The 17,727-nt window shown below is 39.3% G+C and overlaps 1 protein-coding gene across 4 annotated transcripts; it reads right to left on the bottom strand.

The window, feature by feature from the left end:
* Positions 1-1,223: 1,223 nt before the first annotated feature.
* Positions 1,224-16,807, bottom strand: ccdc92ba (coiled-coil domain containing 92Ba). Of its 4 annotated transcripts, XR_009925139.1 has the most exons (6): positions 16,458-16,807; positions 15,967-16,107; positions 9,211-9,258; positions 2,184-6,458; positions 2,016-2,069; positions 1,224-1,702 (listed from the first exon to the last, which is right to left on the bottom strand). XR_009925139.1 is itself a non-coding variant. In XM_062418494.1 (4 exons), exons 2-4 carry the CDS (start codon positions 16,097-16,099, stop codon positions 5,740-5,742), a joined length of 900 nt encoding a protein of 299 aa, XP_062274478.1. In that variant the 5' UTR covers positions 16,100-16,107; positions 16,458-16,807; the 3' UTR covers positions 1,224-5,739. The 4 variants fall into 4 exon arrangements, 1 of the variants encoding a protein (XP_062274478.1); XR_009925138.1 differs by having other exon boundaries at positions 2,016-6,458; XR_009925137.1 differs by having other exon boundaries at positions 1,224-2,069.
* Between the last annotated feature and the right edge of the window lie 920 nt (positions 16,808-17,727).

Here is a 17,727-nt window from a genome sequence, read left to right as displayed (position 1 = left end):
TACTGTTACTGTAATCAATATCACACATATTGATTTTGTTCTCTACTGACCTTTGACCCAGACCCTAGGCCTTTGACAGTTTGACCCAGATATCATCAGCCTCTGTATGTCAACATGAATACAGACAGTGGTGGAAGAAGTACTTAAATCATATTGCTTTAGTGAAAGTACCAATACAGCTATGTAAAAATACTTATTTTAGGGTATTTACTGGGTCCACTAGGGTGGATTAGGGTAATATGGACATTGATTTTAAAGCTAACTAGTATATGCGTACTGTGTAAGTTATATTGTTTAAAATTACATGTGAACATACAGGCTATTCGTTTTTTTTTTACTTAAAAACTGTAATCCTACAAAATTGAATTACCAAATATAGGTACGCACATTTCAGAAAGTTTTGGCAGATAAGGCTGCTTTCTATGAATCAAAGTATTTCTAAGTCTTAAAAAATAGTGTCCACTGTCCAGATTATAAAATCTATAAATTCTGAAACAATTTGGCACGAGGAATTATAATATAAGTGCGATTTTCCTTTTGAGTACAATTTCTAAAAATTGTCTAGTGATTTACCAAGCAAACATCTCAGGGATTTCATAATGATATTAGGTGTTGATATAATGTGTTGGATTCATATGTAAATATGGTGAACAAGTCAGAATTGCAAAAAGTGTCCCACATTACCTGAATCTACCCTAAAGTAAAAGTCCTGTATGAAAAATCCTACTTCAGTAAAAGTATATAAGTATTAGCAACAAATTGTAACTAAAGTATTCATTTAGTCCTTCTGATTGATATTATATATGACATTATATGATTAATCCTGAAGCATCAATTTGGAAGCAGCATGTTACTATTGTAGCTGCTGGAGGTGAAACTGGTTTGAACTAGAGTTAGCTAGTTTAGTCCAGTGGTTCAAACCTAAGGCTTGGGCCCCTCCAAAGGGCCACTAGATACATCTAAATATAAATGTTAAATGTAAATCTAAATATTAAATCTAAATCTATAAGTTAAATCTTGAGATGATTAACGGGTGAGGAAAGAAATGTTTGATTGCCAGTATTAACAGGAGAAATAAAAGATCAAGCAAAAACCTGTTTTAATGTTCTGACTGTTCAGTGTTTTAAGACAAACTCGGGTCTCTTTTCCTCTAAAAACAGGTTTTCTCTTGCAAACTTTCAAACAACAATAACAAGCAGGCAGCAGACTAGACAATCCTTCATTTTTATTCCAATTATGTGTACAGTATATCACTATAGGAAGCTAACACAGTATATGCGGTAATCAGTCAGCAGCTTATGCACACCCAAAACCCATACAAGAACCCCGAGCAATAACTCTCTGGTGGGTACCATACTGCATTATTGCTAAAGACCACATAACATGTCAAACAAGATGCTTTACTGTGCCACATACAGTCTGCTGAAATGTTTTCTAAGATGGAAAATGAACTTGTTTGACCTCAACCAGGACTGACCACAAGGACGAGACCTGGACGAGTAAAAATGACAGATATAATGTTGCTGTTGACATTATTATTTTTTAACTTTGGGTTATTATACAGGCGTTTAGAAAAATGGAAGACGTTCTCTGTGGGTAAATGATCTACTTTCTTGCTATATTTGACTAATGTGAGATATGCTGAGTTATGCTCTGAAATGTAGAAAAAGCAGATCGGTGGATGAATATTTACTCCCTTTAGCTGAAATATGAATGAAAAGACATCATCAGTAAGGCATCTTATCATTCTTCGTCATGTTAATTTTAGTGGTGGGCCTCTTTGGCTCATTAAAGTTTAATTCCCTCAAAGCAGACAAACATCGCCACCAGACTCTGAGTCATTCACACTGTAGCAGAGATGCACACAGCAGCCAGTATTTTGATTGTTTAGTATAGATTTAAAATGTGACGATGTGGTATGCAGGTTGTTAAATGGTTGGTTGCCACCGGCTGGCCTAACCTAGTGTTAACCTTGTTAAATGGATGATGGAAGGTGGATGGAAAGTTTAATCTACCTGCCGTTTCAGTTGTATGAAGTCATGAAGTCTAACAGTCTAAATTCAGGATTCCTGTTGGAGAGCAAAACAGTTTTTTCAGCAAAGACAGATTTGTACTTTTATCCTCTAATGTCCTATAAAACTTGAGGAAGAATAGTGCACACAGTCATGCGAATAATGGCTTACCAGCTTAGAGGTGAATGAAAAACCTCCTCACATTTGCATTTTGCTCAAAATACGACCGGTTTGGTTCTTTTTTATCCAGACACATTGTGCTACAGTGTTGAAGCGTAACAATATGCCCGTTAACGCTCTGCGCAGCGACACATGCAGCATATCATCAGTCCCTCCATGCTTGAATATGCCTCCTATAAACTGTAACACAACAATTAATCATGTAAAGATTCAGTGACAATCAACAAAACCCTGAAAATAAAACAATCCATCATAAAAATATTAAGCAAAACATACAGAGCTCAACAATTACAAAATACAAAGTTAAACAATCATATAATCTATTTTAACACCTCAAGTGTCCTTATACCAGCTGTCATGGCCTACTAGTAATATATAAATATATTAATATATTGCTTTATTGAAGATATACTGCTAAAACATAATGCTGAACTTCTAACTAGTAGCTGTCGAGGGCGAGAAGCCGCACAGCAACTAATCACAATTAAATTCAGTCTTACAGGAAGGCTCGTTTCAAAGACAACGACGACTGCTGCTCAGATAAGTCAAGTATAGACAGACTCTGACACAACTTTGAATCAAAAATTACTGAGGTGCCACATGACATTACAGTAAACTTGTATATGCAAATCCCCAAATATATTCTCACAAAAATGTCTCTGAAACAAAAAGGAGAAAGTTTCCACGCTTTAAACTGAGTCCTTCTTTGTGTAGACATTGCATTTCTGAAATCCGCCCTCCTGCTTCTCTAGTATAAGGCAGTAAATACAGTGGGGTGCTGAATAGACAATGATGAATTCATATTCTGCACTGATACATGTAAGCAATAAAAAAAAGAAAAAAAGAAAACAATTTCATAGATTCAAATATAGTTGATTAAACTGTTCATTAGATTTTTCTTTTCATTTCATTAGACTTTATTGGCATCGTGTGTTGCCAAAGCAGAATTATGATTATGAAAGACAATGTTAATAAAAATAATGTGAAAAACAATATTCCTAACTAGAACAAAATATATCATGAAATAAATAAATAAAATTAAATGATACACATACTGTATATATTAGTAATATAAGTAATCAAGTTAATATTGGAAGATTGGTTTCAATGTCACTTTAACAATGAAAGATGAACAAAAACAATTCAACTGTCAATCTATTGATAATAAAATAAAGAAATGTTAAAATAAAGACATGTTAATAGTAGGGATGATAGAAGATAGCCATTAGTCTTCTATAAATAAATCTAAAGGATATGGTTGCGTTGAAGTAGAATATGTTAAGTACAAGTGTAATCATAAATGCCTGTGTCTGTATGTCTTTGTCCTGCTGTTTGTCTCTTTAGATGTGGCAGGAAGTGACATATTTAGCAGCAAGCATTGCATTCTTACTTTTGTTTCCCAGAACGAGGGCTCATTTCTTCCTTTATGCCAGACTTCTGTATTCAGGGCATTTTTTTTTTCAAATTTTGTAAAGATTTCCTCTCTAATACCTCTGTAGTTTTGACTGTGTAATTCTGTCATCACAGTGACGGCACAGCCTGACTTCTCTGTGCAGATACGTCTGCCAGACTGTGGTCACTCTGTCTGTATAGTGTCTTATTAGTTACTGTGGTTAGGTAGTCTGTTAGTAGTATGTAATATCGCTCTAGTAAGTGATGGGATTTTCTTCTTCTTTAGCTATAATTTGGTTAGTTTCTTTCACTACTTTTTCTCAGGATGCTGTTGGCTCATTGTTTCGCTAGGGGCCACCATGTGCATTTGTTTTGACAACATGGGAAAGGAACAGGTTACAAACAGGCCATCCCTTAAAAAAGCCTCGACTAAACCTACAGTCATATCCTTGTTTGCCCATTGTTTCCTGAGGTGAAAAGAAACCCCAACAGAACAACTTCAAGCACCAATAAGTTGAAGTTTGTACTAAGCACACAAACCCCACCTAAGTGAAACACCCCGTCCAACAAGTCCTAACTGATTATCACTTGAATGGGATTTGTTTACACAAAGTGGCCAGTACAGAGTAATAGCAGCGTACGTGTGTGTGTTGTGCATGTGTGTGTGTGTCTGTCTATGAGTTAAACATACAGTTTATATACTGTTGTTCAGCTAGAGGCAACGTTTGTATGTGGCTAACACTACTGTCATCTTTCACCTGCAAAAAGGCTTTGATACGAGAACAAACATTGCAAATTGAGAGGAAAAAAAAACTGGTGAAAAACAGGTTTTCACCTTTGAAAAAAAATAGCTATTTTTATCAACAACTGATATATTTATCTCGTATTTAGTTGCAAAAACAATTATAAGTTAATTACAAAACTGTACTTAGTGTAAGCACTAATGAGATGTCGCAGCTGTGCATTTTGAGAGTGATGCTGACAAGTTTTAATAATGTTCTGTGTTGATATGTATTGATATTTCTGATGTTCTGTGTGTATCGTATTATTTGTGATATATATGATAATGTGCATTCTCATTTGTTGATGTTCAAAATTTATTTTTTGTGTTTTTACGATGGAGCTATGGTCTTAAATAAAGAATATGCTGATTGGTAACGACACAGAGCAGAATGATTTAATTTTGTAGTATATTGTATATATTTTATTTGATGGCCACTTACTTTGAAGTTGAGGTTAGTTGATTTTCAGCAGAGGAAGCTGAATTTAGTATAATTATTCTTGCCTATAGTTAATATCTAACTAACAGTTAAACTCTTGCACGCTAAGTGCTTCCAATAGTGTTAGTTATAAACATCTGTTTAAGTGTTAAAGGTGTTACTGCTAAGGTTGGGCTCTGGTTAAAGTAACGGGAAACACAGGAAAACAGACTTTGACACAACACTGGAACTATGTTTGAAGTGTCCTGACTTTAACAGACACTTCCCAGCCAATCACATGTTAATATTTTCTGTGGTTAAGGTATAAAATCTATTACAAATACAATGAATAAAATAGATGGGTATGTAGAAGTCATGGTGTTTAAAATTCTGTCAAAAAAAGGCAAAAGGCTGTTTCTAATCTGTTGTTTCCAAAGTGAGGTGAACATTCTTCCTTCAAACTAATATTTTTTCACATGACGGACTCACACAAATGTGACCGACCCCCCACCTCAGATATTTTCAGCTGTGACTCGGTCAGTGGCCACACAAAGGTTTAGCCACATGGGATGATTTATGGTTTGCCTTGAAAAGTCACAGTTGGCAGGGCCACTGTCAACCTCACCGTCACCATAAATGAAAAAGGGATTGCTTTCAAATAAGGCCCCACAGTATACAGAGCATGTGACACCAGTGTAAACAGATAATTCTAATTTCATTTAAGACCGACTTAAAGTGACACTTACTGAGTTTTGCTTTGCAAGTTCTTAAGTAAGGTTATATCAAAGTCCTTATTAAAAAAGTGTCTATGCTAAGTGTACTATAATTCAATAGCTAAAACCAGTCCCAGTATCAATTCAGTCAAGGTGCAGAACAACAGTTAACAGTATTAACAGTCTGACAGAAGATAATTACAGTAATCAAACTGTATTTTAGGGCACAGGTCACAGTAGTTGCTAATCTGCCTTGGTCTCAGCAGCAGGGGGCGCTGCAGCTGAAGACACCAGCCTGGCAGCTTCCTCTTGGGGCTCCACTGGCCCATCCCCACTTTCTTCCTCCTCATCTTCCTTTTCCAGGCTCATTGGAGGCGGTCTTTGTGCCAGACTGTGCCTGGAGCGGGCTCTGTGCCTCCGGGGGTGGAGGAAGAGTGCGGGGTCGGGCATGGCTGTGGGCTCTGCAGGGCCCATCACTTTCTCCATCGGCACACACTCCCGGGCACGCTCCACTCTCGAGGCTGACCTAGTGCTCTTGCGCTTGGGTTTAACCACCGGAGATGATGGGGAGGCTCCTGGTGGCATCTGTGGAGAGACTGAGTTCTGCTCGCCGCTGTACTGGGCGCCCTGACTGCTGGCTCTGGCGAGGAGCCTCTGCCTCTGCTGCATCCGCTGGTGATGCAGTTTCTGCCTGGCAGCATGCAGCTGGAAGGAGAGGTATGCTGCTGCCTCTGTTTGTTTCTGCAGCTCCGTGTTCAGGATGGTGGAGCAGTGGCTGCGGCGTTTGAGCTCCTCCAGGAAGTGGCGCTCCTTTTCCTTGAGATTGGCTCTGAGGGCTCCAACTAAGACCCCCTTGTGACCCAGCTCCTTACGAAGCTCTCCTAAGGTGCACTCCTGCTCGGCCAGACGGTCCTCCACATCCTGACAGCGGACCTCCAGGAGCTCCTCCTCCTCCTGTAACTCTGACACAGAAACATACCAAGAGAGTTTTGAATATAAACATAAAATGAAGTGTTGTGTGTATGTGATGAACATAATTACATGTATGACCAGCAACGTATTGTTTCTATGTAAAAAGGTTTGAACATTCAAGTAATACTAATCTGAATACATACAGTATACAAACCATTCACAGCACTCAGATAGTTCAGATCAGATTTTGATTAAATAGATGAGAATATAAGAAGAATAGAAAGATAAGAAATAGAATAAAATATAATTTCCTCTCAAAGTCTGTTGAGGATAATCTGCTAGCCAGTAAACATAATGGTGGCTTTACAGCTTGAGTTTATTGTTTTGTCATCTAAAGCATATCATATTATTAAATATAATGAATCATATATTTAATAATTAAGTTTTTTCATTTAAATCAATAAAACAAATTCTATCCCATTTTTGTCAGAAAATACTTGAGACTCAACATCAACTAGATAAGCTAACATTATATTTACATACCTGAACAAATATCTTTTTTATTCAAGATCAAATGCAATCCAGTAGAAAAACCTTGCAATAAACACTGTTTGTGGAGCTCATAATATTTAATTATTTTGTTTAGACAACCTCCGAGAATGATTCAACTAGGCTCTAGTTGAGAAATCAACTAACCATTATCTTTAATATAAACTAATGTGTCATTAATTAAGCAGTCTATAAATATAAGAAATGCCCATTCAAAGCCCATTAAAATATCCCAAAACCAAATGTGATGAATTTAAATCACTGGCCTTGTCTGGGCAACAGTCCAACATCCCAAAATATCCAATTTACAACAATGCTACACAGAGAAAGCAGCAACTCCTCATATTAGACTAACAGGTTTTTGGCATGTTTTATTGTAAAATGACTTCAATGGTAAATAAATCATCAGTATTTAAGTATGTTGGATGGGTGGAGTGGAGCGAGGGCTTAACACAGTTATGCTGCACCACAGCCGTTTGTATGACGTACTGTTCTCAAAGCTTGTCCTTAAAATTTGATACATCACATCGAAATAGTCGACTGGTTAAATTCTGTCACATCATGTGTGTTGATTTAGGAACTACTACTTGAAGCATCCACATGAACTTCAATCGCCAAGCCACGGTCAGTTTGAATGCAGTATACTGCTTATTGTTCTGTTTTTTGTTTGTTTGTGGTTTTTTTTGCTTTGGTAGGCAACCTTCATGCTTTTTAATTCCTGTGAAACTCCCCAGAGGAGAGGGAGGCACAGACGATATGCCCTTAGTCAGAGCAGCAGCCCCCCAGGCCGACTGAGCCACAAGAGAAGATTACATTCACACAGGCTGCTGCTGATTCCTCTGGGATCTTAAATAGGTCATTTTGCTGGATAGGAGAATCCCAAAAGAGTGGTGGGAGGTTTGGTGAGTTCTGGAGGTGAAACTATAAAGCTTGAAATCCACATTAGGCTTAAATGTACTAGGGTGTTTCATACATTCACAAAAGCTTTGGGGTATGAGGCTTTAAGATCTCCTTTTTCCACTTTTTACTTTCTCTATAGGATTTTCACATTATTTTCTATATTTAATGACTTTGCTTTCATCATATTTCTGTCTATCAGTGATCATCGTTTCTTATCATCACATTTCTTTCCTCTATGTTGATATTCCTCTCTCTTTCTCTTATTGCTTTCCCAGAATGGATCCTCAGATGACCAATCAGTCTCAGATTTTCTGTCGCCCATCGCCACACCCAAGTTGAGCTCATACGCTAACTATAGTCTACTTAATGCGATCTACATATCTTTCCACACTCCTCTCCCCTCCTACATGTCTGCGAACGACCGCATCCTGCCGACAACGTCTTTTCCCTTAGCCACTCTCCTCTCTACCTCTCCATCTCCTCTTCTTGCTACATCTCATTACCTCTCTCCTTCCACCTCTTCCCCTCTTTTTTCCTGACTCTACGTCTCTCTCGTTCTCAGCAAAGTCTGTAAACAGACACCCCCGCTGGGACCTCGAGGGAAAACGAGAGCAGGAAAAAACCAAAAAAAAAGAGAAGAGGATGGATCAATTTCTCAGGGTGGGAGGAGAATGGAGGGCAGTGCTGTATTGATGGATCGGGGGATAACCTGTCCTGGAAAAGGAGATGGGGTCTAATGGCTAAGTAATGCAGCCACGCTCCTTCCACTCAAACATATGCCTTTTTTACTCCTCTTTAGTTTGCTCTTTCTCTAATTCGCCGTGACAAAATTGTGCCTATCTCTGCATCCTTGCACGTAGATGCCACGAACAGTCTTGCACACGTCAGCCATCAGCTAAATATGTCGAGGCATGCTGTCTTTTGCAGCTGTGTTTGCATCTTCCCAGGCGAGGGTGTGCTGCCCTAATTTAGCCATGACCAATTCACCCCAGTTCATTTCAGATTACGAGGAGCACATCGGGAAAAAGGCACATATGTGTGAAAAGAAAGACCTATGCTTGTGTGTGTGGTTTGTCACGGAAAGTTCCTCTTGCTCGCAGATGAGGAAAAAGAGGCATGGGTGAGGAGATGGAGGAGGGTGGCTGACAGCGGGAAGGACAGAGAAGGATGCGGACGTACACTGATGGTGGATTGGGGGTTGAGGCTGGATGTAGCAAAGATGAACTAGCACTGAGAGATGTAAACATGTGTCTGTTTTTCTGTCTCAAAAGCTGAGCAAGAGGGTGGAACAAAAAGAGATATATGCAGGAGGATATGAATAGTGAGAGATTTTTTTTTTTTTTTTGTTTTTACCTATTTGGCTTCTGCCTGGAAGCTTCACCTTCAGGTCACTCGTCAACTCTGAAAAAAACACAAGAAAGAGAAGCTGAGGAGAAAGAAATACAAACACCACATGAACTCCTCATTGTTAGAGCTTAAATATAGACGCTGAAATGTCTTATTAGAGCGGTACGCTGTCATTTCAAACTGCTTCATCTATTTGCTCTTAGTGGGTAACATAATAGCTGCTCAATGCAGTTTCCAGCACATTTTTCAGTGAGCTCATGAATAATTTATGAAGCTAAATCTGAAACTTTGCATCAAATAATGTGTGTCAGAGACTTGGCCAGTGATGTACTGTTACATTATTTGTCACTGACTGGGGAAAAAACTGTCTTTACTCTAACTGCAATATAAGACATAATAGCATTATTAGCATTCCTCAATCAATATGTGCAATAAGTAGTCTCATTGTTTGGAAACAATCTAATTAAATTGAAGTTCTTTATTGTTTAAAAACCATGTATAATTTGTACTATGGCAGATTTCAGACATTATCCCTGTTCTTAAACACTTAAGAATCATTTTAATGCAAAGCTACAGTTTCACAAGCACTCTGTACACTGATGTGTTATTTGTAGACGTGGTATGAGATTTTCTTTATATGAAGCTGGTCAATACTCTTGTCCTCAAGTGAACTCTTGAAAAAATATTGGAAAGATGATGAATTTCCACTGTGTTTTTGACTTTATTCATCTTCTGATTACTGCTTTATATTGTATGTGGCACTGTAGATGTTTTTTATGTTTAGTAAATGTATTGGATGGTCATACATTAAAGCATTTATTTGTGTTATGCCATAGCAGAGAGATTACAGGCACTAGACACTCAGGAACAGTTTGTCTGTCTGAACACTAGATTGGACAGTAAACCTCAAGATATCAAAGCCATGATTGTAACAGAATTTCTTTTTTACCAGAGAGGAAAGATATAATAGTGGCAAATGCTGTTACTGTGGAATATTTCATCAACATGATAGGGATTATCCACATATTATATGATATGATATCTGGCGCACCAGCATTTTTGGATATTGGATGGATTATATCTCATATTCGTGCAACACATAATGGACAATGGTTTTTAGAAGATAAAGGATCAGACTGCTACATGGCACTCTGTGCCGTTGGACTGTCCCTAATAAAGATAACACAGCATCTGAGGGGATTGTGGAGGCAGCCTGCTGGTCGTGTCTGGACTGTCAGTCATCTTGATGGTCATTCAGGGAGGCCTGACTTGGCAGGGAAATCTCTACATTCAGCTTTCAGCACACACTCAATCACAGGGTGTGTGTGTAGCTCCAGTCATTTTAAAAAAATTACTTAGTTCTTTTGGTTACAAACTGTGAACATTATGTGTTATATAATCAATTATGCTTAATAAAGGTTGAGCGGTAAACAAAGTATTTTTCAATAAAATATATATATTGGTATTTTGTAATGAAAAAGAAAGATAATCTAGATCAATCTAGAGAAGCAGATGTTTCATTTCCAGCTTTATTATCTCCCTCATTGTCACACCCTTCCTCCTTCCCTCTGCAGTCAGCGCCACATGGCCACCACTGCAGCTGGCATGAAGAAAGAGAAAGACAAATGAGGTGATGAAGGGAGGAAGACAGAAAGTAAGGAAAGAGGGAAAGCAGGAGGTATAGAGAAACCTCAGGTAGGTAGCTCCTGAAAAACAGTTTAAAACCGGCTGATTGACGGTTTTAAACTATAATTGCAAAATGTCTTTCTCTCTTTTCATTGAGAGAGCTCCTGTTTTTTAGTCATTATCCTCATTCATAACTGCCAGAAACATTTATGAGGTTAATTTAACTGCAGGAACTCAGCTCTAAGGATTATTTCTTGGAACAACAATGAAAAACAAGCAGTCAGCACATGACAAAATCCAGCATGTGTAATGCTTTGCAGGTCTGGCTTACTGTATCTCCCAAATCGTCATTGAGAATTCAAGGTTTTTTGTTTCATGGCTCGACCATGAATGTTGCAAAGATATCTTGAAGGGCACACATATGCAAACTTGATTGTTTTTTACGACACACAATTAAGTCCCCATTCCAAGAGAAAAATTGATTTTGCTGGTCGTTGAAGGAGACAGAAGCGTGAGCACCTTTGTGCTGATGAGAAAACTGATGATGAGTCCAGAACAATAAAAATGAGGTCAACAGTACAAAGGCAAAGCTCATATGCACGGCAAAACATCATCAGTTCAACCTTGCATTACCCTTCCAGGCTTCACATTAGCAAGCTGACAGCAAATACCTATTGCACCTGCAAACCTGCGCTAGCCTCCAGAATCCTAAATGTCCCGTTTATATTTCTACACTTCGCTAAAAACAATCCAAATACTGACAGAATCCCTACAAATCACACGCTGTTGTGATGCTGGAAATGATGAAGACAATCAAGATGTTCATTGAACACTGTATACTGTGTTATTAACAGAGGTCTATCTTATCCACTAACCTGCATCAGTGTTCAGACCATCTACAGACTGTGTGGGACTCCAATGGCACACATCTGCTATTTCTGCATGTGTGATGTATTCACCGCCCCAATCACCACACCAGGAAGACACATTGAACAACTGCTAGCCTCATCTGACCTGCTTTGTAGTATATACCTAGAGTCCACAACATTTGTCCAGATAATAAACTCTACCAGGTGCATCAGCACATCGGAGGTGAAGCCATCCTTGACAAGATTATCACAAACATGAAATCAGTCTACTTGAAGCCTGAGATTATCCCTCCTGTTAGCTCAAGTGACCAGGATTGTGTACTCTGGAGCCCTAATGCACAATCAAGACCTCCCAATGCTCTACATGGGTAGTCCAATCTATAAGGGAGCCTGGCTTGAACAAGTTTGGCAGCTAGATCATCCATGATAGGAGGTGATGAAAAAGCCAATGCCTTCTACAATATTATTTTGCCTGGAATGGATACATTTCCCTACGAAGACAGTTAAAATGTATCCTTTGGACAAACCATGAATCATCCTCAAGATCAAGCACTTAATCCATTTGCGACAAAAAGTTCACACAGTGGCAGGACATTGTCTACTAGCTCTAGGAGGGAGACCAGGCCTGATTTCATGGATCTGCAGCTTCATTACCGACTGTCATCATGAGGTGTACTAGCAGGGAAATCTCTCTGATTGGGAATATCCCACATGTGGAGTTGCACAGGGAACTGTACTAGAGTCTACAGTCATCCTAGTACTGATTAAGGGAGATGTCGACGATGGAACAGACCACAGATGTCCCAAATACTCTGTACTCTCCAACAGTCCCTGAATGGTCTTGACATCTGGGTAGAGCAGCACAAAATGAAACTCCAACCCATATTAATGTAAAGTACATGTCACCAGCATAAGACAAACACCAGCCATGCTGACTCTCTCCATTGATCAGCAACATACTATAAGTCGGCGACACAGTCAAAATCTTCGGGGTCACCATCCAGCATAACTAGCGACAGGACAGTCATGTGGACCACATGTTGACCTTAGTCAACAGGAAGCTTTTTGCTCTGTGTCACCTGAAGAAATTTGGTGTCCAAGACCCAGAACTGGTTTCTATCTACACAGGCTATGTATGTCCGGCGCTGGGGTATGTAGTCCCTGTCTGGCACAGTTCTTTGACTGCAGGCCAGGCTAAAAGGCTGCAAAGCATGCAGAAACAGGCTTGTAAAATCATACTTGGCCAGAGGTACTCAGGGTACCCAGAGACTCTGGACTCTGGAGCCAGAGACTCTCTCTACTCTCTTGTGCACTCTAGCAGAGAGACGCACTCAACTGTGTCTTGACTTTGCTAGAAAGCTGCTTAAGTCCAACCTCAGTGAATGGCTACCTCCCACCCCACCCCCATGGCTAGATGCCAAACTGAGATATACAGGATATCTCCAATCCCCTATATGACTCCTAAATAACAGCAGTTAATAGATTCCACATTTCAGATTGGTGGTATGAGATATTACATTTTAGCTTTGATAATAACAAACTTTAAATGTTGGTTTTTATTGGTCTATTCTAAATTGTTGGTTTAAATATATTGATGTTTCATTGTAACAGCAAAGTACTTCAGCTGCTTAAATGCTTAAAGGTCAATAAACTAAACTAGACTTAACTTAACTAATATCAGCTAATATCAGAGCTAATTAACCAGAAGGATTCGGGGAGTCTGAGGTGCAAACACTGAAAATACACTGATGATGGCAAAGCAAGATCATAGAGCAATCAGTGATAGCGGTCAGTGTAACGGCTATTTACTCTTTGTGGACCACTGATGTGCCTGAAAAACATTTAAACATATTTTCAGTCTGGCGTTAAACTGCTGTAAGGGGCTTTAAGGATGCTCAGCAGAAAGAGCAGATGATCCCCACAGAAATCTCTGAAGAAAGTGGAAGTTAAAGGCTGCAATTTAAACAGATATAAAACTGGAGAGCAGATTTATGATTCCTGCTGCTTTAAAAAGAAGATTAATATTTGTGTTGCTGAGCTCTGACGAAGTAATACTGTATGTCTGTGGTTGTCAATCCTTCATGGTTTCAATCATTTTTATAGTAAAAACTAAATCCAGTGTTCTCTCTTTGGTTTGACCACATGTCTTATTTTCTATTAAAATGATTTAGAATTACAAATTATCTGTAACAGCACCCTGTGGACTGACTGAGTTAACAGTGGAAGACCCCCGCTGAGACAGAGGGAGAGGAGGAGAGGGCAAGTAAACAGCTGGAAATACACGTTCTCTGTGGGTTTGTATCTATTACTGTCTGTCTCTCAACAACACACACACACACACACACACACACACACACACACACACACACACACACACACACACACACACAAAATGTAGCCACCACACACAGCTTTATTGACCAGATGTGATTGTGCAGCAGAGCTACAAAATGATGGAGGGGGTAATTTTCTAAACAACTGGTGACATTGGCTCTTAGCCCTCTCTCTCTCTCTCTCTCTCTCTCTCTCTCTCTCTCTCTCTCTCTCTCTCTCTCTCTCTCTCTCTCTCTCTCTCTCTCTCTCTCTCTCTCTCTCTCTCTCTCTCTCTCTCTCTCTCTCTCTCTCTCTCTCTCTCTCTCTCTCTCTCTCTCTCTCTCTCCCTCACACTCACTCACACACACATACACACACCCCTTCCCCCGCCACTCTTCCCCCCTGTATTTGTAGACTACAATCTCCTTCATATGGATTACTGAAGCTATGCGATCTATGGATTAACCACGATGGATGCGTATTGTGTGCATCTTTCTGAGGATGTATTGTGTGTGAGACTATAAACAAACATATGCATGCATGTATGTATGTATGTGTTTGTGTATACCTAATATTCACTTTGGGGGACACAAAAATCTGTTCATGTGCCCACATTACAGTATTCACCTCCAATCCTGGTGACACAACACTGGCACCTTCCAGGTTAACTATTTATTTTTAGGGTTAAGACTTGGTTTTAGGGTTTTTGGGTTATGAACAGGCTGAGGTTAGAGTGAATGTTGGGTTAAAGGTGGGAGAGCTCCAGGGATTTAATGAAATGAAAAAGAACATCCTCATAAGTATAATAATGCGATCATGTATGCGTTTGTGTTGATATGCATTTGCTTGCTTGATAAAATGGACTGCATGTCTAATAAAGCCCCATACAGGAAAATGATGCAATCTACAGGAACTGTAGCATGACATCACCATGTAGTCATTGTCTGGCATTGATTGATGCTGCAGACACACATCACACGAACAATGGGGCCTGTATGCACATGAGGTCCTAAGAGATTTAGCGTAGTCTATTTGAAATGAAAATTACAGTTACTGCTCTGAACTACTGAGGCACATTTTGACGAAACACAGAGCTGCTTCTGTTCACTAACATATTAAATATTGCTCATGTGGCCTCTTAGAAAATGCAGTTATAATCGTTAAAGATTAATTTCAAATTATGCAAAGCTTTACCTGGGCTGAATCACAAAACCATCTGGGTGCAGACTTGATGAATTATTATAGAATGAAAGAAAAAGCTCATTAAAAAAGGTCATGATATTGTCTTCCTCCCAATAAGTTAAATCTTACTAAATCTTCTCTTCAAAGGCAGGAGGTCAGTGTGGGTCTCCGCTGATTAAAGAAGAACTAGAGCAGCTTAAAGGAAAAAGTAAGCAGCACTAGAAGAAGGATCCTTCACCCTGAAGCTTGATTAATCTACTCGATCAGCAGAATATTTATCTCCAAGTGTGGTGATATTATCATTGAAATCTGGTTACGCCCTCTCAAATATGAGGATTAGCAGTTTTTCTTTGTCATGTATAATAATAAATTAAATATATTTACGGGTTTTGGACAGTTGGTTGCTTTTTGATGTTTCATAGAATAACAATAAGCAATTAATCAAGGTGATAATCATTAGTTGCAGCCTGAGAGTTCTTAATTGGAGACAAATCAGTTAATATATTTAGCCTTAAAGCTTAATTACATATCCACTTTTGAGAAATTATTAAACTACTAGTGTTCACGATTACATAAAGCATAAAACCTTGAGTATTGTAAAGAGGGGTAGTGATTTAAACAAGTCAAGAACTGTGGTAACTGCAGTTTTGTAGGATTACTGAACATTTTGGGGTCACATAAAAGTTTCCTGGATCCCTCAGGCACTCACACACACACACACACACACACACACACACACAAACAGCAGCAGCAGCAGCAACATTTCCCTCACCTGAGCATCGTTTCTGCAGGGAGAGGATCTCCAGGTGGAGGCCGTGGAGCAAAGTGAGGTGCTCCTGCCTGAGGAACACCACGCTCCTCTCCACACTCTCCACCTGCCGAGCAAAGCCACTCTCATCACCCATGGCCACGTCTGGAGAGACAGAAGGAGGAAATCAGAAAGATGGGACAGATAGTGTCTTTCTTACCACTTTGACAGTGCCAGCATCATCCATATATTTCAGAGAGGTCTGCCTTCAACATACAGCCTTCTGTAGCTTGTGTAGCCTGAATATCAGCTTATAAATGTCACTTTCTCACACTTTGAACATTTCTTATATCAGCCACATGAATCGAAGTGCAAGTTCTCTTTTGAGGTCACGTGGCAGCTATAAATAAGCTATTGATTGCCAGAGAAATCAACAAAAAAAGGGTGAAACCATGCAGCTGCTGGGATGCCTTTGAATCAGAGATTGAGCGGATACAAAAAATGATTTTGCTCACCTTTAAATTGATGTTAACTCCCAAAATTTAAGAAATATGATTCGCAAGCGTTATAAAAACGTCCTCTCCTCTGGGCATGCTGGCCTCCGGTGCTGGTCCAAAAGCTGTGGGCTGCGGCATTCACCCAAAGACATGTTATCTGAAGCACTGAAGTGCTCATCTGCTGCATGTGACGCCGTTTGATCAGAGGAGGAAGAGGCTGGATGGCTGCGTAAAAATGCGAAACCAACATCGGCGTCGAGCATGATCAGCAGGAGGACGTTTTCATAAATAAAGCCAAAGAGACCAAAGTGCGCAGTCCATTTTTTTCCTACATGCGCACCTCTCTTTCTCGCCCACAGTGTGAAACATCAGTCGGCTGCAGACGGCCGAGCTGGAAGTGATGAAAACAAGGCCCCGTGATCAGGACACGCGAGAACATCGTACGACAGAGGCAGCAGAGCAGCTGATTGGAGGGAGCAGTCCGTATCAGCTGTACGTCGTCTCTGACAGGATCAATACAGAGCTGGTGGGAGTACAAAAGAAAAACTCACAACTATAATAAATGTGACAATTTCTTATTTTTATATTTCACTGCGTTTAAAAGCAAGTCGAGCTGTTTATTTTGGGGGATTATTTACTACACAGTGATTTAATGGGTGTGAATCCAGCACCATGGACAGAGGCAGGCTGCTGCAGGGATTCTCAACCTATGGGCCGCGGACCTCAAAGGGGGGGGGGGGGGGGGCTTCTCTTAAGACTAATGGTGTTTCAAAAGTCCTTTGAAGGTGTTAAAGTAAGGATACCACACTGAAAATAGTAAGTCAATTAGAATTTAAACTGTAAGTTAAACGAGTGAATTTAATAATCAAAAGTAGTGGTTGGTTCTTTGTATTCATCAATGAAAATCAGAAAAATCTGAATGCTCCCTTTTATATCAAACACTGATTACAGATCATAAGTTATAAATAATCATAAAATACAGCTACAGATAAAAACCTAATGCATAAAACTGCTATAAAACTTAAGCGGGGTAAAAGAGAGAAAAAAGTAAAATGTATTTCAATATTGAAAAGTTTGATAGCCTTCATTAAAAATGAATCCATTATGTAATGGTTTACTGTAATTTACTGTATTGTACTTGAGTAACCCATAGTTTTATGATACTTGTATATTACTTCCACTTTATTTTACTCTGTACTGCACTTCATTACATAGAGACATATTGTGCACTTAGCTCCACTCCATTTGACAGCCACTCAACCTGCAAATTGTGTACTTTTACGTTTGA

The sequence above is a fragment of the Scomber scombrus genome, chromosome 5 (assembly GCF_963691925.1).
Source record: "Scomber scombrus chromosome 5, fScoSco1.1, whole genome shotgun sequence".
Taxonomy (NCBI): domain Eukaryota; kingdom Metazoa; phylum Chordata; class Actinopteri; order Scombriformes; family Scombridae; genus Scomber; species Scomber scombrus.
This window is presented reverse-complemented; position numbering and strand designations above follow the sequence as displayed.

Bases quoted from the DNA above. Each gene is read 5' to 3' on its own strand.
- ccdc92ba (XM_062418494.1), bottom strand. From the start codon at position 16,099: ATGGGTGATGAGAGTGGCTTTGCTCGGCAGGTGGAGAGTGTGGAGAGG. The intron at 9,259-15,966 runs GTGAGGGAAATG...TGTTTTTTTCAG, and splicing joins CCTGCAGAAACGATGCTCAG to AGTTGACGAGTGACCTGAAG. The intron at 6,459-9,210 runs GTAAAAACAAAA...TTTCTGTGTCAG, and splicing joins TCCAGGCAGAAGCCAAATAG to AGTTACAGGAGGAGGAGGAG.